The sequence below is a fragment of the Papio anubis genome, chromosome 10 (assembly GCF_008728515.1).
Source record: "Papio anubis isolate 15944 chromosome 10, Panubis1.0, whole genome shotgun sequence".
Lineage (NCBI taxonomy): Eukaryota > Metazoa > Chordata > Mammalia > Primates > Cercopithecidae > Papio > Papio anubis.
In genome coordinates this window covers 90,354,400-90,381,348 of record NC_044985.1, presented here as the reverse complement: position 1 = coordinate 90,381,348, position 26,949 = coordinate 90,354,400, and the positions used below count along the sequence as shown (strand labels likewise).

The following is a 26,949-nucleotide window of genomic DNA, read 5'->3' as shown; positions in this document are numbered from 1 at the left end:
CTCCAACCATTCTTCCTCCAGAAGAGAGAAGTCAAAGGGATTTCCGACATTCTATAGAGCCTAGCAGCACAATCATATTTATCCCACAAATAAATGGCTACACTGGATCATTAAAATGCCAGTTTCCTTGCTTTGCACCAAAATATGATGTCAGTGTAGAAACACTGGCTATACTGCATTTCACATGCTGACAAAAAGTTTAAATTGGGTGTATATCATTTCTTTAATTAGTAAAAAATAAAGGCTATATTAACCAGTTCTAATTAAATTCAGTTTATTTTGAAGACCTACTTCTTCAAGCAGCATACTTCTATATTAGAATATTTTTCAAAAAAAAAAAAAGAAAATCTACTTCTAGAATGGTTCAAATGTCTGACATATCATTTGGAAACACCAAACATGACCACTTTGTTCAGGATACAAGAAAGAAGGAAAAACTGCTAGTAGAAAATGAAAATTAAAGAAGGAAAGGTAAGCAGATAAGCAAAATATTCTACAAATGCTAGTAGTTTCAACAAGGTTATCTATCTGGATTACTCATTTAGGGAAGAAAAAAAGATGAGAAAAAAGATGAGAAAAAAAGATGAGAAAAAAGATGGGAGGTGTGTGCACATGCATATAGTCCAGCTGCAGTTAGTTCACAGGTCTTTATCATCAAGAAGAAAGGTGCCTACAAAAGACAGAAACTTCCCCATTCAACCCACAGACATGTGAAAAAAGAACCAGAGATCGGAAGTCTATAAACCACAGTCCTGGTCATTTTGGTCATGCTAATAATTCTTAAGACCTACAGCAAACTGACCTGACTTGTTTGAGCTTTTGACTCACTCTCTGGTTGCATTTCCTCATTCAGAACACAGAAATAATAACCATCTTGGCAGTTACGCTGCGAGGACCATGTGAGATTATAGATATGAAAGTGCCTCAATAAGGTTCCATAGGAAGGTTATGTATTATATTGATTACCAATGCATTGGAGAGTTGAGCTGAAGCTGATTTCATGCATTCTACTCATCTGAAAACATAAAAAGAGAGGATAACCATGGGGAGAGAGGACTCTCCTAAGCACTGATTGATTCACATTGTTAATGGAGCCCATCTGCAATACAGCTATTATAGTATATGGTATTAGCAGGCCTGCTTACAATTAAAAGACAGCACAAAGCACCCGATAAAGCAGTCCAGACTACAACTTGATGCAGTAAATTCTTAAATAACCACACTAAGGGAAAGCAGGTTCTAAAACAGGCACTAGAATTAAACAGATACTCAAAAACCTCTATCTCCATGGCTCTGGAATGTTCTTTATGATGTCTCTAGCTGTGACTGGATTTGACTGCATCTAAATTTAATCTTCAGCCCCACTGAGGGCACAAAGAGGTGGTCCAGGAGTATGTGACTACCTTGTTCTCACTACCATCTAAGATTTTTTTTTTAATGTGGCAGGATTATCACTGCCATGCAGATAAGCGAAAGTGAGTGTGCCCAGCTATATAATTACAGATCGAAGCTCAAGAACAACATAATCACTGGTCCAAGGTTTACATGGTTGGCTCTGTGCCTGCATGCAAATATCACATTGAATTGTAATCTCCAGTGTTGAGGGAGGGTCCTGGTGGGAAGTAACTGGATCTTGGGGGTGGTTTTCCCCCAGGCTGCTCTCATAGTCACCAGTCAAGGGTTGATACGATTTGGCTCTGTGTCCCTATGCAAATCTCATGTAGAATTGTAATCCCCAGTTTTAGAGGAGGGTCCTGGTGGGAGGTGACTGGATCATGGGGGCGGATTTCCCCCATGCTGTTCTCATGATAGTGAGTGAGTTCTCATGAGAGCCGATGGTTTAAGTATGTGGCATTTCCCTCCTTGCTTGCTCTCTCTCTCTTGCTCCACCATGGTAAGAAGTGCGTGCTTCCCCTTTGCCTTCTGCCGTGATAAGTTTCCTAAGACCTCCCAGTCATACTTCCTGTATAGCCTATGGAACTGTGAGTCAATTAAACCTCTTTTCTTCATAAATTACCTAGTCTCAGGTAGTTCTTTATAGCAGTGCGAGAACAAACTAATACAGAAAATTGGTACCAGGAGTGGAGCACTGTTATAAAGATATCTGAAAATGTGGAAGCACCTTTGGAACTGGGTAACAAGCAGAAGTTGGAACAGTTTGGAGGGCTCAGAAGAAGACAGAAAAATGTGGGAAACTCTGGAACTTCATACAGACCTGTTGAATGCTTTTAACCAAAATGCTGATAGTGATATGGACAGTGAAGTCCAGGCCGAGGTGATCTGAAATGGAAATGAGGAACTTACTGGGAACTGGAGTAAAGATAACTCTTGCTATGCTTTAGCAAAGGGTCTGGAGGCGTAGTGCCCTGCTCCAGAGATCTGTGGAACACAGAACTTGAGAGATGATTTAGGGTATCCAGTGGAAGAAATTTCAAAGCAGCAAAGCATTCAAGATGTGGCCTGGCTGCTTCTAAAAGTATGTGCTCATGTGCGTGAATGAAGAGATGGTCTGAAACTGGAACTTATATTTAAAAGAGAAGCAGAGTGTACACGTTTGGAAAATTTGCAGCCTGACCCTGTGGTGGAAAACAAAAACCCATTTTCTGGGGAGAAATTCAAGCCTGCTGCAGAAGCTTGCCTAAGAGGAGGTGAATGGAAATGCCCCCAAGGCATTTCAGAGAACTTCATGGCAGCCCCTCCATCATAGGTCTAGAGGCCTAGAAGGGAAAAATGGTTTATTGGGCCAGGCCTGGGCCCCACTGCTCTGTGCAGCCTCAGGACATGGTGCTCTGTGTCCCATCTACTCCAGCTCCAGCCATGGCTAAAAAGAGCCAAGACACAGCTCAAACTCTTGTTTCAGAGGGTCCAAGCTCCAACCCTTGGTGGCTTCCATGTGGTATTGGGCCCACATGTATGCAGAAGGTAAAAGTAGAGGCTTGGGAACATCTGCCTAGATTTCAGAGGATGTACGAAACACCTGGATATCCAGGCAGAAATCTGCTGCAAGGGCAGAGCCCTCATGGAGAACCTCTATGAGGGCAGTGCAGAGGGGAAATTTTGGATTGGAGCTTCCATACATAGTCCCCACTGGGGCACTGCCTACTGGAGCTGTGAGAAGAGGGTCACCGTCCTCTAGACCTCGGAATGGTAGATCCATTGACAGCTTGCACCGTGTACCCAGAAAAGCCACAGGCACTCAATGCCAGCCCATGAAAGCAGCCACAGAGGCTGTACCTTGCAGAGCTATAAAGGCAGAGGTGCCCAAGGGTATGGGAGCCCACCCCCTGCATCAGTGTGCCCTGGATGTGAGACATTTACGTGATGTGAGAAAGGCAATTATTTCAGAGCTTTAAGATTTAGTGACTGTCCTGCTAGGTTTCAAACTTGCATGGAGCCTGTGGCCCCTTTATTTTGGCCAATGTATCCCTTTTGGAATGGGAGGATTTACCCACTGCCTGTACCCCCACTGTATCTTGGAAGTAACTAACTTGTTTTTTATTTTACGGACTCATACGTAGAAGGGACTTGCCTTGTCTCAGATGAGACTCTCAACTTGAACTTTTAACACTGGAATGAGTTAAGGCTTCAGGGGAACTGTTGGAAGGTATGATTGGTTTTGAAATGTGAGAACATGAGATTTGGGAGGGGCTGGGGTGGAATATTATGGTTTGGTTCTGTGTCCCCACCCAAATCTCATGTTGAATTGTAATCCTTAGTGTTGGGGGAGGGACCAGGTGGGAGATGACTGGATCTTGGGGACGGATTTCCCCCATGCTGTTCTCATTATAGTGAGTGAGTTCTCACGAGGGCTGATGGCACTCCTCTCTCTCTCTCTCTCTTAATCTCTCTCTCTCCCCTGCTATGCCATGGTAAGACTTGCTTGCTCCCTCTTCCCCTTCCACTAGAACTGTAAGTTTCCTGAGGCCTCCTAGCCATGTTTCCAGTATGACCTGTAGAACTATGTGTTCATTAAATCTCTTTTCCTCATAAATTGCCCAGTCTCAGGTAGTTCTTTAGAGCAGTGTGAGAACGGACTCATACAAAAGTTCTATTTACACTTCAGTTCGTTGGTCTGTTTAAACTTAACTACTCTGTAATTAGTGTCTATCAGCAGAGGAGACTTGTTTGAATTTCCATCCTTTACATTTCTAAATAAAAGGCTTACAGAACACTTAGATCTTAAGGTAGAAACTTGGTAACAAACATCTTTCACAATACACAGGGCTTGAATTTATCAATGTGTAATGTTCCAGATGAGGAAATTAGCCTCTCTCTATTCTTTAGCCAGAGAGGATGCCCATATAACAAAACTTTATTTGAAACATTGTGCTAATTCACAGGTTCACATCTGTCCCAGGCTGGGGTGCCCTGTGATGGAGAATGAACCTCTCATATCACTTTATAGAAAGCAAAAGTTTTATTCAAATTGGCCATGAATTAACATGATTGTTTTTAATTTCTCATTATTCTGAGTAAAACATACTAGATCTAGCCTTTTTATAATAGCATTTCTACCATTAAATTTAATTAAAATCATACTGAATTTATACAAATTCTAAATACAAAGACTCCCTTGTAAAACTGAAAATTCACTCAGTAGATTCTGAATGAATGAATTATATGAATGAAAGAGTCTTTCATAAGGTTAAAGGGCGCCATATCAACTGTGAACTGAATACTTGGTATGAATAAAGCCTTATAATTGTATACATTCTTGATGGGAATAAAATATTTTCATTTAGAAAACTCATACTGTAGAAGCAATCAATTACTCAGATCTTAGAAATGGAGATGACATGATGTTCTGAAGCAGGAATTTAACAGAATTTGGACTTGAAAGCCTAAGAATACATTCCTGATAGATTCGGTTCTTGCCACTGGTCACAGGGGTTTTTTATAACTAGCCCCAGGGTTTGGACAAAAATGAATAGAATCATCCAAAATTATCTCCTGCTAAGGACTGACCTTTGGGTAAACAGGCCTGGAAAAATGCTGAAAGGAGAAGGCAACAGCAAATGTGTAGTGTAAGAAGGAAAGCAGCAGTTCTTCTCAAGAGAATTTTACATCCTCTCCCTTGCTCCACAAGGAAAATTCATGTAGCTGAAATTATGCTTGTTGAATGTGGATAAAGGGAGTCACATGATGAAGTAAGTGTTCCATGAAGATGAATCTGTCAGCAGTGGGGCTGATGGATTGACAGAGAGAGACCAGAGGCGATGACAAGAACACAATGCAGAGAAGGGGGGAGGGATGGAGTCATGGGAGACACGTCAAGACTTAATCGGCGACTATTTATAGGCAGGAGAGAGAGGAGTCAAAGATGACTCCCAAGGTTCACTCTTAGATGGCTGGGAAAACAGAGGGGTATGGCTGAGAAAGATGAGGAAGGCAGAAGGAGAGCTCTCTTCCTGCATGATTTACCTTCACACTGGGTGATGCCACCAACCCTGGAGATCACCACTACTTACTGTAGACACGGGGTCTGGCTATGTTGCCTGAGTTGCTCTCAAACTCCTAGCCTGAAGTGACCCTCCCACCTCAGCCTCCCAAAATGCTTGGATGACAGGTGTGAGCCACTGCACCTGGCCTCCTGGGTTATTTTTTGACCAACTGTAAAGAGAAGGACAGTGATCCACCCTGTTAACAAAGCCTGAGAATAAGTGAAGACAGAATGACACTAGTAGTTACATAGTTAGCAGGAATGAGTCAACCCGTGAGCAGAAAGCATTATTTAGGGACACACACTAAAGCAAGACTTTCAACAGCACAGCTCAGCTGTAGGCTGCTGGAAAGCACAGTCGCAGTTAGACCAAACCAGAATGAAATGTCCAAAAATGGTCTAGACTTTATGGAAGAGAAGAATCAAAGACAAGGGCCCAAACTCAAATGCCCACAGGGGCCAGAAATGCAGAAGGGTTAGTGTTAGCAAGAAAGAATGAGGGCACTGCAGTAAATAGCATGCGTCATTCTATCTGAAGAGGAGCCACGTCTTACCTGTAGGTGGGTTACTCCCTAGGTGAATTACTCCCACCCAGGGCCATAAGCCCAACCTTCTGATTCTTCAAGAGAAACCATCACACCCATCACTCTCTATCATATCATGCCTTTTTATCTTCTGCAAGCACTTGTCAATACCTAAAATCTTCGTGTGGTTGTCATTGCTGCTCTGGGCATGTTTATGGTATGTCTCTTCCTACTAGAAGTAAAGCTCACTGGGGAGTCACATAACGGGCACTCATCTATGCTCAATCAATATGCGCTCACCTCTTGACTTCCCAGGACTTACAATTTGGTATGGAATAAATCCAGAGCCCTCATATCTTTACAGTCTTCACAATCTTCCACCTTCACTTTCTGCCACTCCCAAAACACCCTACCTTTCTCCAGCATGAGCTCTGCAAAGGGAAGACCTGGGTTCAAATCCTGACTCTCTCTGCCACTTACTAGCTATTTGTCCTTACTGAAGATACTAACTATAAATCTCAACTGCTACATCTATAAATGCCTATGTCACTGGGTTCCTAGAGGAACTAAGTAGGATATTTAAAAATTGATTACAAATGTTACACTAGGCCAGGCACAGTGGCTTACGCCTGTAATCCCAGAACTTTGGGAGGCCAAAGTGGGCAGATCACTTGAGGTCAGGAGTTCAAGACCAACCTGGCCAACATGGTGAAACCCCATCTCTACTTGAAACACAAAAATTAGTCAGGGAGGCTGAAGTGGGAGAATTGTTTGAACCTGAGAGGCAGAGATTGCAGTGAGCCAAGGTCGTGCCATTGCACTACAGCCTGGGTGACAGAGCGAGACCCTGTCTTTGAAGTTTCCTATACTTGAGTTTCCCCTTCTTGCACTCACCACCCAAATAACCTGCTACTACCCAAGCAAGTCAGGCCTTTGCACCTGGAGCCTCTCCTCTGCCGACTCTGTGGCTCTTCCTTTCTCCACCTTTCTCCACCCTCTTCACTTAACTCCTAATTGCTCTTTAGGGCCAGCTCAATTGTTTCCTCCCCTACGAGGTTTTCTTTGACTTCCCTAGGCAAAGGTTATTCTCTCCTTTGGATGCCTACAGCCTTCTGTTCCTTCCACTAGTAACTGCACTAACATAAACCACACGTCAGCGGCCACCTCGATTCTGACACTCTACCAGTGAGCAAAGATAGGGACAAAGTGTTAGTCTTCTTCATTTTCCCCAGGGTCTAGCACAGCACCTGATTCGAAAGAAGTACTCAATAAATGTTTGCTGAATCAAACAAAACTGAACACCTACCATGTGTAAATCCGATTTACTGGAAACTATTTGAGTAGAAAGATACATCTTGCTCTACCATAACAATAACTACCAGATAGTCAGCTCTTGATTATCACATTGATGATGAGGAGCAGTGAGAGACATTATTTAAGAATTGTTGATATAGGTATTTTTTGCGACTTTAGGTAGTGTAAGCATATAGTTAGTGTGACTTATGCAGTGCTAAAAACTCAAGACCAAAATTCTCTCTCCTACTGATCTGGCACAGTGCCAAAAATACTGGAGTATTTTGAGGGTCCTTTTGAATTTCAGTTTGATTATAACATGAATTCCATGGGAACCACTATACTCTAACATATGAGTGTTCAATCATCAATTAATTCAACAGAAGGCCTACTACATGCCAAGCATTACAAGTAAAATCATTACAAGCCTGAATTCTATATATTACAATTTTTAATGACTGCTTAGGAAGACCTGGAAAACTTGAGAAGGCTGTTTAAAGGCAGCTCTTTAGATAAAGTCTGGACTTGCTAAAGAAACTTCCAGAAGGGAAATCTTTTCCCCATGTTCCACAGTATAAAACTTTCTATTGATTTTTTAAATTAATTCCTTATAATAAAGGTCATAAAAATATAGGTTCCAGATTTGTAAAAAAGTGTGCCAACATCTCATGGCAGAGACAGGTGGGACTCTTCATCCCATGTTTCTCTTTCTGTTGTCCCATACCAACAACAATGGGACAACTGGTTTCTGGAAAGTCAAGAAATGTGGAACCAGTCCTGTTCTAAGAGAAGGAAATAAAAATGATCACCGAGATCTAAATTCATTTAAACTTCTCTCTATTCTCTCTTCAACCTGGGGTGGTAGGTAATAGAGAAAGCAACAAAAGACTGAGCCACACACATGTCAACTAAAGTCAGCTTTCCCCAAGGCCCAGTGCTATGCATCGTGCATCTCCACAATCCCTTCCCAACCAGAAGAGAAGAGAATCCTAAGGGAACATGATACAGGACAAGTAGGGTTTCTTTTGTTGTTTTTCTTGTTTTGTTTTGTTTTTTTTTTGGTAGGGGGGTGGTTTGTTTGTTTGTTTTTTGAGACAGAGTCTCATTCTGTCACCCAGGGTGGAGTGCAGTGGCACTCACCACAACCTCCGTCTCCAGTATTAAGAGATTCTCGTGCCTCAGCCTCCCGAGTAGCTGGGATTACAGGTGTGCACCACTGCGCCCAGCTAATTTTTGTATTTTTAGTAGAGATGGGGTTTCACCATATTGATCAGGCTGGTCTCAAACTCCTGACCTCAGGTGATCCATCTGTCTTGGCCTCCCAGAGTGCCGGGATTACAGGCGCAAGCCACCACGCCCAGCAGGACGAGTAGTTTTCGACTAAAGTTTCAGGAAAAGCTTCCTTAACTTCCCTAGGAACAGACCACATATGATTATCTCAGAATGAATGAATGAATCCAAAGTGTTCCTCCCGCTTTTAAAATGTATAGTCCATTTTATTAATATGTTACATTAATGGTTAATAAAACGCTTACATTTAGTAATCATACAATTCCATTTATGCCCATAAAAGTCTCTACAAGTGAAAAAGATCGATCCTGATAACAAAATAAGAGATATAAGAAAAAGCAATGTTTTTTCCTTCTCTAGTCTCACACAACACTCAACCCAACACTTCTGACGTCTGATGTATGGGAGGGTTTTCCCCACACACCAAGTAATTCTGTAGATTCTCCATCACATACCACCTCGGTGTCCTCCAATTCAATTCTGACACTTAGCCTGGAGATAGCGTCAGATCCACTGGTTGAAGGCCTAGTCCCACAAGCCTACAGATGCCCACTTCAGATGCCAATCTCAAGCCCCATATGGAGGCCTGTGCTCCTGAAAGATCAGCTATAAATTGGGGTAGTCAGAATCCCTTTAAATTAATTTGCTAGAGCAGTTCACAGAACTCAGGAAATACTTTACTTACACTTACCATTTACATAACAGATATTACAAAGAATACAGATGAACAGCCAGATGGAAGAGACACATAGGGCAAGGATCTTCAATGCCGTCCCCAGGAACTCCACCCTCCAGGAAGTTTCACATGTTCAGCTATCCCAAAGTTTCCGGAACCCAGTCTTTTGCATGTTTATGGATGCTTCCTTACGTAGGTATGACTGATTAAATCACTGGCTACTGGTGATCAACTCAACCTTCCGCCTCTGTCTTTGGGGTTGTGGGGCGCAAATCCTAAACCTCTAATAATGTGCTGGTCTTTCTGGTGACCAGCTCCCATCCTGAAGCTATCTAGAGACACCCAGCCACCCATCATCTCATTGGCATATGAAAGACACTCATCACTCTGGAGATTCCAAGGGTCTTCGAAGCTGTGTACCAGGAAACAGGATAATTACCAAATACATTTCACAGTATCACACAAAGCAAAATTAAATTTTTCCATTTCAGACCCTAATACTGCTACATGGCAGGAATCGGACTTCCTAGCTAGTAAGAAAGAATTTATAATAAATCATCAGCAAATAAAACTGTCTTTAAAGAATCTTGAATTGGGGTAAGCACCAAAAATCAAGGAATATAGCATTTAGATCCAAGGTGTCAAAACTCCCTGCCTGCTCTGGACTACCTTGGTTTATGCCTACTATCCTGGCATAATTATTAGGAGTGCCCACTTCTACTTTAAAAAATGGCACAGTTTGGACAACTGGCTATACATCACTCTATGGAGATAAAAAAAAGATTTTTCAACATTCTTTGACAAAGAAACATTAAGGCATTCAGAAACATTAGCATGCAAAGAGGTGGTTTGCACAATCTGCTTTTACACTCACCAATTCTGGAAGAGTTAATAAACATGTTAACTTTCACAGCTATAAAGTAATAAAGATTGATCAATGCTGAACATTTATGAAATTTCTTCAGACATAAATGTGGAGCTTGGCCTTGCAACCCATATTTGGGAATTTCCATTTCCACCTCTACCCCCAGTCTAGGGATCCATGAGAAAGGCACAGTGATTCAGCATTTCTAAGGCTTTCATTAAAATGTGCTTCAGTGCAATGAAATCAGGGGAGGGAAAAAAAGGTACATAACACAGATATTAAAATAAAAACTTCTTTACATGAAAGCAGAAATGAAATTCTATACTTTCTTACTGAAACATTTCTAAAGCAGCAGAACTGGCAAGTGTCTCTCATCACTGTTATTAAGCAAGTCATCCCAAGATACAGCAGAAAGCAGATGGAACACTTTTTATCAACTACTTCAAGAGATGCTTAACAGAAGTAAAAGGGAGAGCACAGAACACAAAGGGTAATTTCAGGGCACCCACCAAACAACACTGTCTATACCTGTACAGGAGCACTTTTAGAATCTTGCTTATCTCATTTTCCTGTCTCCTGGAGGATAGATCATGTCTTTTCATCCTTTTAACCTTTATCTCTTATCTTTGAATACTTAGCATACCGCTTTGCACATGATAAAGGTGCAACCAATGTTTATAGAGTTAAACTAATAAGAAAAATGCTTTCAAATATGATTTCTGTAGAAACATTCTTTTCAAAGTACAGTATAAAAGAAACCCAACTACAATTGTGGGTAGGGGGGAGGATGAGACATAGAATCACTCCAAGGTCAAGCAGGTGATCCACAGTGAGAAGTCTATTCCTCTAGGCAAGTGGTGGGTACAGGTTTAACAAACCTTATTATCATGGGAAGTCAGGTATATTACAGTCAAATCACGTCCCACCAAAGAAAGCAGCCACATAAGGTTAAACTATAAGGCAAGCATTAGTCATAGCCTCAAACATCTGAATTATTAAAAAGTTCCATTGAAATTTCAAGTCTCCGCTGAGGAGGGCTTGAGCATTCTTTGAAACAGGCCTCGAGGCAGCTGTTTTTCCTTCCGCCAGCACCCTAAGCAAAGGTGCTGGAGTTTGAGAACTAACCACTCAACTCTAAAAGGTCCCATTTATAAGGAAAGCTATAAAAGCCTCAATGCATTTTATCAAAAGGGCCCTGGATTTCTCTTCTTTAAAGACAACACCCATTTCTCCCATCAATAAATGTATTTACCCCATAATGTATTTCTCCTATCAATAAAATGTATTTACCCCATAAAAACATATGCTCTAAAATGCATTTTTCCTTTAATTGCAAATGAGTTAGACATGACCTATTAGTCAGCCCATTAAGTTATATAGGAGCTTATGGAGAAAAGGGCTGGCTGAGATCAGAGACACATTTATCTCATGGTGGGTAGCAGCCACTTCAAAAGAATGTGAAAGAAAGTTCACCTCTCCAGTAATACTCAAGGTGAAGGAAGCACTTTCTTAAAGACCTAACTTGTAAAAAATGGTAAACATTAAACATTCAGGTCACCTGAATTTTATATTAGCTGCTTTATAACATAGGAAAATCACCCAAAAGCCTTAAATTTCTAGCTCCCCATTTGTAAAATGGGAATAAATACTGTTACCACTCACCTATATTTTAGAAAACTAATAAAAACAATGATGTAAACTGCAGATACTTTCTTAAATTCTAGATGTTTAGACAGTTAACTGTTAACTGTTGTTTTCACCTGAACAAGTACAGGTCAAAAGGAAACATTTAACATACAGACTCTATTTTCTGCTCGGGATAAACGACAGAGGCACCGATAATCCATTGTGTAAATCAGCTCGGGGTTCAAAATAATATTAATTCAAGTAAAGAATAGTAACCAGGGAAAAAGATCCCTTAAACTCTTTGGATATTAAACATACTTGTCTTCTACTGACACCTTTGTAAATATGAGTCCCACTTTCTGAACTAACCTGAAAGTAAAGCAACCGCTCATAATCAATACAAATTAGGTACTGAAGAACTATGCCAACCAAAATTGTTCTTCATATTATGCAAATATTTGTGTCTAGTCATCGTAATCTTTTTAAATGTCAAATTGTTTACCTATTGAAAATACAACAGAAAAAAATTTTTTTCCTCCTACTGATCAATTAAAGAAACAGACTGTTTAAACATTCAGTTTCTAAGTGGAAAAACTGATGGAGACAGTGCAGCCAAATAGCTTCTTGAAGCAATCTTATATGTGCAGATTGAAAGCAGTTTTTATATCATGGGAGGCAGTTTCATATCAAGGCAGAATACTGCACCCTTACATAAAGCCTCACAGAAACAAGTCAGAATCATAAACACATTCACTTAACCACTGTTCAGTGCCCAATGTACCTGAAAGATACATGGATATCATTTCAGGTATCAGAAAATTCTAGTTCCAATTTAGTCAGAGAAGAGAAACAACAGTCCTATCCCAGTAGATCCCAAGTTAATTCCTTCCAGTTTCTCCCCTATCATAATATTAATTGCTTTCTTAATAAAATGCTGCAGTAAAATTTGTGAAATCAGATTCTGGCAGAAAATCAAATCAAAGGAAAACTCTTCATGATAGCTACTTTCGCATAGCCAGCCTCCTGCCTACCTTATTATGTTTTTGCTGGTGTCTTGCCTTTGTGTCAAGAACGTGGTAAGGGCTTTCCGAGTCTTGGTTGATGTAATATATGAGTCTTGAAGGCAGTGTGATTTCTTTCTGCATTGCATTGCTGTAACTGATATTACTGCTGCTATTCTGTTGCAATGTATTGTCTTCCTCTGCCAGGACTCCCAAATTTTTTTCTGCAGTTTCATTCCAACGCGGAGCTGGTGGAGGTAGCGGGTTGGGGGAGCAGGAAACACAAACATACACAAACACACATATATTTACCCCATAAATACATAAGCACTAAAATGCATTTTTCCTTTAACTGCAAACACAAAGTTTTCATTCATAAGCAGTTAAGAAGTAGAGCTACAGTAAAGCAAGTTATTTCAACAATAAAATGGCCTGGAGAGGTTAATAAATAGCCAATAAAGTTTATACAACTGTGCACTATTTGTTTTATGTCTTATATATACATTTCTAGTCAGACTCAGATCCACACTTCTAAGTGTTGGGGAGGAGGGGGTAGAATGAACTTGAGGGAAGAAGAGTCATTAAATGAACATGTTCAGGGGTCCTGCCCCCGATCTCCACCCCTTCTCTGAGTGCACAGAAGCACAACTCTACTCTGCCTAGTGGCATCCCATCCGAGAGCTAAGAACGCTCCTAAGATAACTTGAGTACTGAATTCATGGATACCGAATGTTAATTGACTCTTTTAACAAAATGGGCAATTCCCTTTTCTTTTAACTTTGAGATGAGCAAACATACTTTGCCATGTAGGGATACAGATGCTGGCAGCTTTCCAATTTCTTTTTATTTTCCTGCCAAAGCCAGCTTTCTGCTTTCAGTGATTTCCAATCATCAATGTATTGAACATGGTATTATATTAATTGTTCCTTATAATGACAAGCACTTTGAGAAATCAGAACCAAAGGTCGTGCACGAAGTATGTCTTCAGCACCTTAATTCTTTGGTCCCTGAAGTGTGCCTCCCCCACCTTAATTCCAACCGCACTGAATATGCCGGGTAGGAAATTTGAGGAAACAGCCCATAGCCACTATTATCACTACATCCTCCCCGCATTCACATTAAGGCTCCACCTCGCAAGTATCAACTTGCTCCCTCGCTGTATTTCCCATCCACTGGTTTCCCCTCCGCAAGTTGCACAGAGATCGCTGAGGGACCCAGGATCCACTAAACACCTCCCAGTGGAACCAACAAAAATTGGAATGGGTTTTTAGCGAATGCAACAGAAATGGACTTCCAAAAGTGAACTGGGATGAATGGGGGTTTGGGAACGAGAAGGGTGGAAAGACACGCAGGGAGGGAAGGAAAGGCCGAGCCGGGGACAAGACTGGAGCGCACGGACCCGCGCGCCCTTCGTTTTCCTCTGCAGGGCCCCGCGGGAAAGCCAATGCAAAGGGCACGGGGCCATACCCACCGCTGGGCGCAGCAGCCCCCCAGGCGCGGGGCCGGTACGAGGCGGCGAGCGGAGGCAGCAGGAGAAGGACGAGGAGCAGGCGGCAGGGCGGCGTGCGGGCCGGGGCGCAGGCAGGCACCAAGCCGGCGGGGCCGCGTTGGGGGCCGCAGGAAGCGCCGGCAAGGCTGCAGCCCGCCAGGAGCGGCCGCCGGGAGCTGCTGCCGGGCGGCTTCATGGCTCATAGCTCCCGGGCGCCGCTCCGTGTGGCCAGCGAGAGCGCCGGGCTAGCTGCGGGGCGGCTGCGGGCGGAGCCGGTCACGCCGGCTCGGCGCGCATGGTGCCGCGGCGGGCAGGGGGCAGGCGGCTCGGGGCTCGGGGCTCGGGGCTCGGGGCTCGGGGCTGGGCGGCGCCCCCTTTCCCGGCTCGCGTAGCCTCGCAGCCACTCCCGGGGCGGGACGCAGAGGAGTCCAGGGGTCCTCGCCGCTCCGCCAACTTGGAGCCTCCCCAGCGGCTACTCCCTCCCCCGGCGGGCGCGGCCGCTTCAGCGACTGCGGGGGCTGCCGCCGGGCCTGAGGATGCTGAGGCGGCGCGCGGGAGCGAGCGGCGCGGGGACGCGCGGAGCGGGCGTGCGCCCCGCCCCCCGAGAGCGCGCCCGAGCGGGGCTTCGGGTGCTGATGCTGCTGCTGGATGCTGTGCTGCTGCTGTTGCCTGGCCCGGAACGCACTGCGCATGCTTTGTTGGGGGGCGGGGAAGGGGGGAAAGCAGCAGAGTGATGCAGCAGCCCAAGCAACATCAGAGGTGACGGGTGGTACCTCAAAAGATGAGGGCGGTGGAGGGGGAGCTGGCAGTCACGGATAAGCCAGAGGGGCAGAAAGAGAGTGCGGAGGCTTCCAGGCCAGAGACAGGGATGATCGGGAGAAAACAACCAGCCGAAGTCCACATGCCTTTTCCACCACCGCAGACTTCACATACTCCCTCCTATTCCAACCCCTTCCTGATCTGGATAAACTAAGGCCATGCATTCCCTTCTCAATCCCTTATTTATTTGCTTCCTGCATGTAAATATAAAGGATTGAAGCTGGGGAGGTAAAAATAGCGCGGCTCCTCATTCAGATTGCCAGCAGCGAGTGGGACTGCGGCTGAGAAGCGCGTTTGCACCGCAGGCTGGCGCGGAGTGGCAGGAATCCCCCGCGCAGGGGCGCTCCGCCCAGGCCTGTGCCCTCCCTGCCCATGCCTGGTGTCTTTGAGGAAAGCACAAGAAGCCTGACGGTGTTTGCTCAAAAGTTCAGAAAGTATGACTGGGCATATTCGGGAAGGACTTAGACATTCTGGCGGGGAAGCAATACAGAGATTAGAAACAGAGTGTGTGGCAGCTATCTTGGGAAATCCGTTGTTTGTCAACCAAGGGGGTGGGCACGCATTTAGTAGGACACATTTCTGTTGAGATCCAGTCCTGACTGCTGCAGAGGAAAGGGGACATTTTCTGTCGTTACTGTAAAAACTGTAAATCCCCAACTTCGGTGGGTTCGCAGCCACTAAATCTGATGGCTTCAAATAAGAGTCTGTGGCATATTTCTGTCCCCAAATTCTCATAATTTAAGCATTCATTTATTCACCCTCCCAATGACAATCCGAGTCATAACAATGTTGTCTTACTCCGACATCCATGGGGTGAGGGCTGGGGTGGAGAATTCCATGATTAAAAGAAAGAATGTGGGTATAAAGTGCCATGGCCATGACAGAACTCAGTGTTAGCCATCTTCTCCACTCACACTTAACAAAGAGAAAAAAGAAAGTCATATACGCACGCACACACACACATTACAGAACTGTTAGGTAAATACTGAGATAACTTCCTTTCTATGTTGAGCTAGGATATTATTATCACATATTTATTCCTGTAAATTTGTAATTGATGCTACCTCCCCCATGTGAAGGCAAAAACAATTTTCCCTTCTGCACACCATGGTGTCCCTAGGACCTCACACAGTGTCTGAGGCACAGAGAAATCCCTTGGAAAATATATACTAAATGAATAAAGAAATGGGTAGTACACACAAGCAGAACTCACACTTGGGGCAGGCTAGTGAACACTCTAGCCCCCCTAGAGTGCCCACTACAGGTCAGTGTTCTTAGGGGTGTCTCCCTCAAGTCAAGCATGCTCTGGCTAGGTTTTCCGATTTTATATTTGACACAACATACATTGTGAAAAAGAGCCTGACAGAAAGCAAGCCAGAAAGGAGATGCACAAGCAATGAGAAGGGAGAGGGAAATGAAAGGTGCAAAGCACCCAGATGCAAGTTACTTGAAAGGTATCTCTTGCAATTGAGTGACAACCTCTTAAAGTCTGTTCCAATAAATAAACCTACCAGCCAGCCTGGAGTAACCAAACACACCCACCAGTTACAACACATTATTTCATGCACTTGGGGTATTGAATGAGGATTCAATATAGTTTCTTCTTCTTCTTTTTTTTTTTTATTTTTGAGATGGTATCTTGCTCTGTTACCCAGGCTGGAATGCAGTAGTGCCATCTCAGCTCAGTGCAACCTCTGCTTCCCAAGTTCAAGCGATTCTCCTGCCTCAGCCTCCCGAGTAGCTGGGATTAGCTGGGATTACAGGCACATGCCACCACACCTGGCTAATTTTTGTATTTTTAGTAGAGATGGGGTTTCACCGTGTTGGCCAAGCTGAGCTCAAACTCCTGCCCTCAGATGATTCACCCACCTCAGCTTCCCAAAGTGCTGGAATTACAGGCGTGATCAACCGCACCTGGCCTCAATATAGTTTCTAATAAGGGGTTGGGGTATTTACAAAGAGGGATGTTGTTTTATATACTACAATCAAAAGACTGCATTTATTTACAGAACTTTAATGGTTACAGACATTGCTAGAGTCAAGATAAGGTATCAGTAAATGAAATAATGAGTCGGAGAAAGAGTACATTACTTAGAAAAAATTTACTGGAAGTTTAGTCTTTAAGCCATATATTTAAGGGAAGGTTAAAAACAGAATCAGATATTAACTGATTAAATAATTTAATTGGTCAACTTGATAGAGTTAGTAATATTCTTATTAGGTAGTTCAGAATTTTTATTGTTATAGAGTTTACTTCTAAATATTCCACTCTGTGCTTTCATAACATTTAGTGACTTGCTTAATCACTTACCACCTACTGCTTTGCTCTGTATTCATGTATGTGCATAACATCTTTCTTCTATCAAAAAATACCGAGAGCAAGGCTGTATCTTGGTCATCTCTGACTCCAGAGCTGGAATCGAATCAGCATTCATAGAGAGGCACTCACAGGTAGGAAAGGGAGGGATTCAGCAAGCTGGACTAGAATAAAGAAATATACCAGAAGCTTCAGTGCTATTATGGCCCTGGTTACAAATGTGTGTTGGATCCTAAGGCCATCAGAGGACCATTGGAGTGATCTAGTCAAAGTGGCAGACATGGAGAAATGCTGCAGTCATACGTGAAGGCAGGTGGCCAGAAGGTCCATGGGAAGGAAATTACGCCAGGCAATATGGACACTAGGTAAGCACCATGAAGGGTGCATATGAGCAATACCCAGGAAGGGTCATCATACTGTCCACAAAAATGGTCCATTGGTCTTGTGAGGGAGGAGATCAGAAGGTCTCTATTTGCCAAAATCTGTTTCCAGTGCTAGAACTGGACCCACTTTGCAACCAGTGAGAAAACTGGGTCTGGACGGGAGCAAGCAAAGGACAGAAATAGAAATATTAGATGTGGGAGGCATTGGCCTCAAGAGGGCTGAGATGCTGGGGGAGAAAGTAGAAGGGGATGACAGAAGAGAGGTCCAGAAGGTTAAAAAAAAAAAAAAGTAAAAAAGCAGGGGAAGGTAGCAAAGCAGACTCACAAGAGCAATTGGAATGGAATAAGCATTTGCCCAAAAAGCCAAGGTCAAAGAAGGTGTGCAGCAAATTAGTGGATGGTGCTGATACTAAGAGAGATCTGGGGAGTGACAGCAAGAGCACGAACAAGCCTCAAACAGCAGCTCTGGCTCAAGAGCTGCTTATACCCAGGAGCTCGCTGGGACAGCCTGTGTTACAGAGCCAGCTAGAGAAGGTTTCTCAGCCTCCTTTTAAAATAGCTATGAAAACTGATTTTACCGGTGGAAGTGGATACTTCAAAGGAGAAAAGACAATGCATTTCTTCATGAAAGTAAAAAGTGAGTGGGCTTCATTATTGGTACTTGCCACGTGGTTCAGGAGTCAGCAAACATTTTCTGTACAAGGCCAGATGATAAACATTTTGGGCTTTGTGGGCCATATGGTCTCTGCTGCATTTTTTTTTCTTTACAAACCTTTAAGGATGTGAAAACCATGCAGCCTACAGGACCTGGTTGGTCAGCTAGCCATTTTAAAATCTCTCTCTCTCTCTCTACATACATATATGTGTATATATATTTACCTTAAATATATACCATATATACACCTTAAATATTTATAATTATATATTTATATATTATTATATATTTATATATTATTATATGTTTATATATTATTATATATCATATATTTATATATTAGTATATAATAAAATGTATTAATATATTATATATACCTTTATATATTAAATTAAATAAATTAATTAAATATATAATATATATTTAAGGTATATATATAATATCTATCAAAATATATATTAATTAAATATATAAATATTTAAGGTTAAATTTTTTTCATCAACTGTATTATGTCCTATGCATACAAGCAGAAAAAGGGAAGGAAGCATGTGCCACAATATAGAGGGCTCCAATTCTAGAAAAGATTGCTCCCCATTGTAATTTAGATATTTGTTTAATCAGTAAGTAGTCACTAAATTCTCAAAAGATGTTCATCATTTGAAGGGATTCCTTAGGAAAGAAGTGTTTCTTCTTTTGGAGCCAATTCTCAGATGTAGATAATGGGAGAAAAGTCAGAAATCATTCACCAAAAAAATACAGATGTCAAAGAGATTCTAGACATTTCTTTTGTTTTCCAAGCTATATTTTCTTGTGAGTAGGGGATGCTGAATGGATGCTACAGCATGAGTGGTCAGAGAATGGAGTAACACATGCACTCTAGTCCTTCTCAGAGCCTGTCAACACTGGGATCTGCCTGTGTTCCTCAAACTCAATCCTGTAGAGTGGCCACGCGGCAGGGAATACACACTCCTGACACAGAGCCACACCTCATGTTATAGGCAATCTTCAAGTTCATGAAAATAAATCTGCAAGTCTGCAGGTCTGTGTTAATTACACCACTGCTCATTCTGAAGACCAGGCCAAAGTGGGACAATTTCAAAAGTCACTGTGTGACTAATTTCAACACTACTGGGAAAAGAAGAAGTATTCAATACCAAAGGAATAATGACAACAGACATTTCTAGGGGAGTAGTTGAACAGACAAAAATGTATTACAATGTCAAGCATGAAAATATCCGAAGAAAGATAACCACTTAAGAAACCTAAAATTAAGTTCTTAAAGGAAATTATGTTAAACAGAGTTTAATTAGGAATTCAGATAGTATAAGATAAATTTGAAAACAGTTAATTTTTCCCCCACTCTAAAACATTAGGCTTGTTTATCCAACAGTTTTGTGTGTTTATAAGCTGGGCACAAAGGGTTACACGAGCATGTCGTGGTGATTCGTGGTGATAATATGTGCTCTGCAAAACTTGGAAGAATTGTGTTTATTAGGAGTAATCACTGAGTCAACACGTAATCATTAAGTCCTCACTGGGTCACAGAACAGCGCTAGGAGTTTCCATAGAAGTAAATTACCACATCCTACTGGGGTGGGGGTGGGGGCTAAACTACAGCAGCTGAATTTCATATGAAAAGGTTAGAACCCCAGCAAACAGAATTAATATGCTAATGTAATCCCTTCCACTTGCCTAATAGCAATGGCTAAGTCCTTTAACAACGCCTGCTTTAATTATTCTGTGCACTTACACACTGCAGAGTGCTTTCATCTATATTATTTTACGTGATCCTCAACATTGTGACACAGAGAGGGCAGTTACCGTTATTGTTTTTAGGAGCTCCAGCTAAGAGGTAAGAATGCTAAGACTCACAGCTCTTTGCAGGGGTCCTCAATCCCTGCACATTCAAATCACCTAGAGAGCTTTTTAACAAAAACTTTTATACATTGTAGGTGTACAATGTGATGCTTTAATATACATAGTAAAATGATTACTACAGTCAAGCAGATTGACATATTCATCACTCACATAGCTACCCATTCCTGTATGTGTAGTAGAAGCCTAAAATCTACTCTCATAGCAAATTTCTAGTATACAATACAATATGAATAGCAATAGTCCTCATGCTGCACATTAGCTCTCTAGGCTTAGTCATCCTACATAACTACAACTCTGTACCCTTTGATGACATCTCCCCTAAGTCTCCCTCCCATCCTGCCCTCTGCTGCCCTCCACCCTTGGTAGCTACAGTTCTAGTCTTTGATTCCATATATTCAACTTTTTTTTTTTTAGATCCCACGTATCAGCAAGATCACACAGTATTTTTCTTTCTGTGTCTGACTTATTTTATTTAGCATAATGACCTTCAGATTCATCCGTGTTGTCACAAATGGCAGGATCACCTTGCTTTTTAACTCTGATAAAAATTTCGTTGTATAACTGATTTGATCTTTGCAAATTATATGAATGTATTAAATAATCACATGTACCCTGAAATACATGCATCTGTTGTGCAGCAATTAAGAAAGAAAAAAATTACATGCATACACAATTATAATTTCTTTATCCATTCATCCACTTACAGACACCTCAGTTGTTTCTACATCTCAGCTATTGTGAATAATGCTGCAATGACCACGGGAGAGTGCAGATATTACTACAAGATGATGACTTCACTTTGTTTGGGTATATAACCAGAAGAGGTATTGCTGGGTCATATGGTTGTCCTTTTTTTCTCCTTTTTTTTTTTGAGATGGAGTTTTGCTCTTGTTGCCCAGGTTGGAGTGCAATGGCACGATCTTGGCTCACTGCAACCTCTGCCTCCCAGGTTCAAGTGATTCTCCTGTCTCAGCCTCCCAAGTAGCTGGGATTACCGGCATGTGCCACTACATCCTGCTAATTTCTATTTTCAGTAGAGACAGTGTTTCTCCATGTTGGTCAGGTTGGTCTTGAACTCCCGACCTCAGGTGATCAGCCCGTCTCAGTCTCCCAAAGTGCTGGGATTACAGGCGTGAGCCACTGTGCCCGGCTGGTTGTTCTCCTTTTAATTTCTTTAGGAACTTCCATGCTGTATTCCACAATGGCTGCACTAATCTATGTGATTGGTGCCGAAGTGCCATTAAAAATAATGATGCCGGCCGGGCGCGGTGGCTCAGGCCTATAATCCCAGCACTTTGGGAGGCCGAGGTGGGCGGAGATCGAGACCATCCTGGCTAACACGCTGAAACTCCGTCTCTACTAAAAAAAAAAAAAAAAAAAAAAAAAATTAGCAAAACAAAACAAAAAAAAACATCGACACATTCATCCCCACAGAGAACTGTTCTGAATGGAGCTTGCAGTGAGCAGAGGTGGCGCCACTGCACTCCAGCCTGGGCGACAGAGTGAGACTCCGTCTCAAAAAAAAACAGAGCGAGACTCCGTCTCAAAAAACAACAACAACAAAAAAAGTAATGGTGCCATTAAACGTAATGGCAAAAAACACAATTACTTTTACACCAACATAATACATTCTCACCGATAGTGTACAAGAGTTCCCTTTCTCCACACCCTAACCAACATTTATCTCCTGTCTTTTTGATAGTAGCCATCCTAACAGACGTGAGGTGATATCTCATTGTGAATTTATTTTGCACCTAGAGAGCTTTGATAGTCTACTAATCCCTGAGTGTTTAGGATGTTCAAGACTAGGGCTCAACATCAGTGTTTTTAAAAATCCTCCCAGATTAATAAAATGTGCAACCACAGTCAAGATACACTAGGTAAAAAGATTTCCTTGAGGTAACATAGCTGCTCAGCATCAGAACTGGAATTCAAACCCTGAATTGGAATCCTGTGCTGTTCCCAAGGTTTTCTTTCCTAGTTCTGCTTTTATCACAAGTTAACCTTGGATAAAGAAAGATAGAAAACAAGTTTAATATAATTGCTGGAGGACCTAAAAATATATATATAGAATTAGAAAACATTTGAGCCAGAAGTTACCTCCGAGATCATCTAGGAGTCCAAACTCATTGTTGTGCAATTACAGAAACAAAGGCTCAGAGTTTCAGCTCGTTTCCCAAGGTGACACAACAGTTTGTGCAGAGCTGGGACTAACATTCAAGCCTTTTTCTGGCTTTCCAGTACTTTCCATAGTGTTTAGTACAAGGTTTGTTTAAAAAAGTGTTTTGACTCAGAAAAATCCCAGTCAGTCTGCCATGTAATCCACTTCCAGTCTTCCACGTGACTCCACATGACACTGCTTTGTAAAGAGAAGAAGGATACAGCTGTGAGGTCTGGGTCCCTACATCACTGATTCCTGTAAGCCCAGTTCCACAACTTGGCAGGATAAAATAGTCTTATTCTGCAGCATGAAGAAAGCTCAGTATGCAAGGAAAGTTCCCACATGTTTGGAGGTAATCCACCCAAATAAAATACCTGTCTTTCTCCTACTTCTCTTGTCTTTTGTATCTCAAATACAAAAGATCTCAAGGTGATTTCCAAGGAACAATTTTCTTATCAGATGAGTTTCTTATATTACCCTTATTATGGCTTACAAACTCAACAACTGCAGCTTCTTAAATCCTATTTTAGGTAGTACCAAATTTGGTGAGAAACACAAAAGAATGCAGGAAATAATCAAAATAAAATAACAAGAAGAAGGCAGAGAAAGAAAAGGAATCATTTATCTAGCACCTACTGTATGCCAGATGCTATGTTAAATGTTTTAGCTGGATGATGTCACTTAGTCCCTTTACAACTTTATGAGGGAGCTACTAATGTTACTCTCAATTTTTCTCATGAGAGAACTGAGGCTTGGAGAAGGTAAATAACTTGTCCAAAGTCTAACAAGCCGGGCTGGGTCAGAAATCCGTGTATGCCTGGCTCTGAAGAATAAACTCCCAACCTTACCATAATGACTCACAAATACTATCAATCTATCAAGTGTAATAATAAAAATCACATAAAAAACTGCAAAATTCAATCTTCTACCAATTCCACATTTCATTAGTGATAAATTTCATTTAAAATTAGAGTTAAAAAAACACACACACACTGATGTTGTCTAATCTATTTGACTGCAGCCTCAAAGCAAACCACCTGAAACAGTGTCTTCAAAGGAAATATAACATTTGAAATCACAGTTCTTGGCTATACACCAACTTTACACTTTATTTTTATCTGTTCAAAACCACTGACACAGCCAGGTGCGGTGGCTCACACCTGTAATCCCAGCACTTTGGGAGGCCGAGATGAGTGGATTATTTGAGGTCAGGAGTTTGAGACCAGCTTGGCCAAAATGGTGAGACCTCATCTCTACTAAAAATACAAAAATTAGCCAGGCGTGTTGGTGTGCACCTGTAATCCCAGTTACTCAGGAGGCTGAGGGAGGAGAATCACTTGAACCCAGGAGGCAGAGGCTGCAGTAAGCCGAAATTGCACCACTGCACTCCAGCCTGGGCAACAGAGTGAGACTCTGTCTACAAACAAAAACAAAACAAAACAAAAAAAAAACATCGACACATTCATCCCCACAGAGAACTGTTCTGAATTATGTTCCTAACTTCACATTAAAGATTTTTGAATGCAGCTATTCTATACAGTTATTTGTATAATTCAAAAACAAAACCTAATTTGTTTCTTACATTGGAATACCTCTCTACAAGAGAAGACCAAGATCTCCACTTACCAGATAATTTACTTTTTTCTAAATTTTAAATTAACCAATATAGCTACCCATTAAATTTAATAGGATCAATTATAATAGCAACATTTATTAACCACCTCCCCATATCAGATAACATTAGCTTTTGTCATATTAAGATGTTTAGATTTCTAAAGACATAATTGTAAAAGTTTAGGTCCTGAATAGAAGTAATTAAATACTTTTATTCTGCTGTTGTCCTAAGGAAAAAAACAGCTAACATTTGTATGGCTCCTTAAACCACACAACATGCTTTCGTACACCTAATGTCATTTAGTGCATTCCAGTGCATAGGCCAATGCTGAACTATCTGTATTATTTCTGTTGGATTGTCATGGGATTTGACTGTTCATGACATGGATTTGGACATGGTTTAAAGACAGGCATCAAATGAGAGAGACTAACAGTCACTTCTCCAGACGGAAGAGATAAACTCTAGGATTCTCTAGATCTAAGACTTTTTATTTGCTATTTTGATAAATTACCTAAAAGATTGTATGTTAAAATGCCCAGTCATGCAAAAAAAAACATTAAGTTCTTCCAGGTTTCAAATGTTTGGGTGAACTGGGATGAACTATAAACAGATTTTCTGAGGTTTTAGGACATAAGGAAAAGCTGATAAAAGAATTTTAATAACAAGTAAGTTTTGGAAAAAGTAGTCTAAACTATTTACATATCTAAATAGCCATTATTCCCACCTTGAAACATCACTGCACACATAGATTATTATCCAAATTACAACTGGCACTAACACACACACACACACACACACACACACACACAGTCAGCTCTAATATGGGAAACAGACTGTGGAGTTAATATTGACTATTCCTTGAATGGGATAAAACAACTTCATCTAAAAAATGCCAACATTACAACATTGGTAACAAAATAGAAAATATCAAAATTACACCAAACTCTGATGTACAAGCCATATAAAAGAATTGGATGCAATCCAGGAAAAATCATTCTAAATGACCAAGCTGCTGCCAGATGAAAATCTAAAAAGATAAGAATTGTACCATCTGGCAAGATAAAGAATGAGAGAGAATATTATCTAGGGCTTTAAAATCATGAGCAGTGTAGATAAGGTGAACATAACAATCCAAATCCTGAACTATTTTAATGAAGGGGTAGCATTAGAAATTTGAGAGAGATACTGTGAGCAAATAACAAGCAATACTGCACATAGTACTGAATTAATTTGTAGTGGACCTCTCTTGGGGAACCCTCCCTGCTCAGAGATCACAAGTAGGCCCAGGTTTTTCTCCTTAAATACTGAATGGAAGAGTCATAGATACACTCAGGTGAACTCTCAAAATTATCAGCTCAGAAGTTCTTTAAATATAATAATAATTAGCTGACATATTGAACACTTACTGTTTTCCTGATTACTGCGAATAGCTTTACATGTGTTGTTTCCTTTAATTAAGTATGATCTTCCCATAACAGACTTAGACATTATTTGTGAACATCCCACTTTAATTTTTTCCTTATCGTTAGCTCTAGTGGGTAGTAATTTAATCTGTTTGAAACAGTTTTCTAAGTATAGCTGAAAAAGAATGTCTAGATGTCTGGTGATATAAGATAATGTACATAATAAACATTATTTTCACCAAGTAAAAAATAAAAATAAGAAAGTAAGTCCCCATGTCCATGTCTATCCCTCATAACCTTGTTCCCCAGGTCCTCCCCCAACCCACCCATCACAGCTCATTCATTTAGGGTCAGGAGCCTGATACAAGCTGAACCACTCACAGTGGCACTTCATCTTCCAGCCACAACTGATTGGCTCAGTTAGGGCGAAGTCCTTACTGGGGACTGTTTTTTTGTTTTTTGGGGTTTTTTGAGACGGAGTTTCACTCTGGGTCCCCAGGCTGGAGTGCAATGGGACTGTTTTTTTAACTGGATACAATGGGATATAAAGCTCAGCTGCTGTTTCCCATTCTACAAAAGTTGAGGATAACATCTACTGCAGTGAGCGGCACTAAGAAGGTTCTGGCTAGGAAGAGCAGATAAATTATTTACCTAACCATGACGCTAAAAATATCTCAGACAAACTCAGATGTGTGATCCTTCTAGTCCTTACCAATAAAGAGTCCCTGAAAGACACAACAATGCAAGGATTGGACAATGGCTGTTTTATGTATTTATTTATGTATCTAGTATTTGAACATTACAGAGACTAGTTTTGAAAAAGAATAGTCTCTACTTTAATTATAGTAATAAGGTTAATTAAATGATTTTTAGAATATTTCTGGTTGCTAATATTTCTGGTTGCTAGAGAAACTTATTAAAAACAACAGCACCAGGATGGTGTGATGAACATGAAGTTGAGCTGCTCAGATGCCCCTCAAGGAGGGCTCATTGACACAGCTGTGGGGAGTGTTGTCAGCAGACAGCCCTCAGCTCTCAGCCTTTGTATGGGGTTATTTCAGTAGCAGAGAGCAATGATGCCCCAGGGTCATACCATTTCTGGGATGAGCCACAGCTAATAACCAGTTGAGGTGAGGATATAAAGGCCCAGCCATATTGAGTAGGCTTACTAGATTTAGCATATAAAATTACAGGATGCCCATTTAAATTTGAATTTCACATAAACGATAAATGATTTTTACTCTAAGTAAACCTCATTCAAAATTTGAATTTGGAATTCAAATGTGCGGCATTTTCTCTGGTGACCCTAATGTTGCCCCAGTGCAACACAACTCTGATGGCCATTCTCACCCCAGAGCTCCCCGTGGGGTGTGCCAAATAGCTCTTAGATCAGCTAGCTTCTCCCCCTGCCTCCTTCCTTCCCAAGGCCATTCCCTAGAAAGCATCTTGTATGTGAAACTCCATCTCAAAGTTTGCTTCCCAGAGAACCTGCCACAAAGGCACCAACCTTCTGT

The 26,949-nt window shown here is 41.5% G+C and overlaps 1 protein-coding gene across 3 annotated transcripts in view; it reads right to left on the bottom strand.

Moving 5' to 3' along the window:
* The window catches only part of ADAM23 (ADAM metallopeptidase domain 23), a 173,064-nt gene extending 158,327 nt beyond the window's left edge, over positions 1–14,737 (bottom strand). For 2 of the 3 annotated variants that reach the window (XM_009182880.3, XM_009182879.3), the window contains exons 1-2: positions 14,187–14,730; positions 12,746–12,963 (exon numbers count right to left, since the gene is read on the bottom strand). In XM_009182880.3, coding sequence (XP_009181144.1) covers positions 12,746–12,963; positions 14,187–14,400 — 432 coding nt within the window. In that variant the 5' untranslated portion in view covers positions 14,401–14,730. Of the gene's footprint in view, positions 1–12,745; positions 12,964–14,186 lie in introns of all 3 variants that reach the window. The other variant, XM_003907860.4, reaches the window with a different exon arrangement.
* Between the last annotated feature and the right edge of the window lie 12,212 nt (positions 14,738–26,949).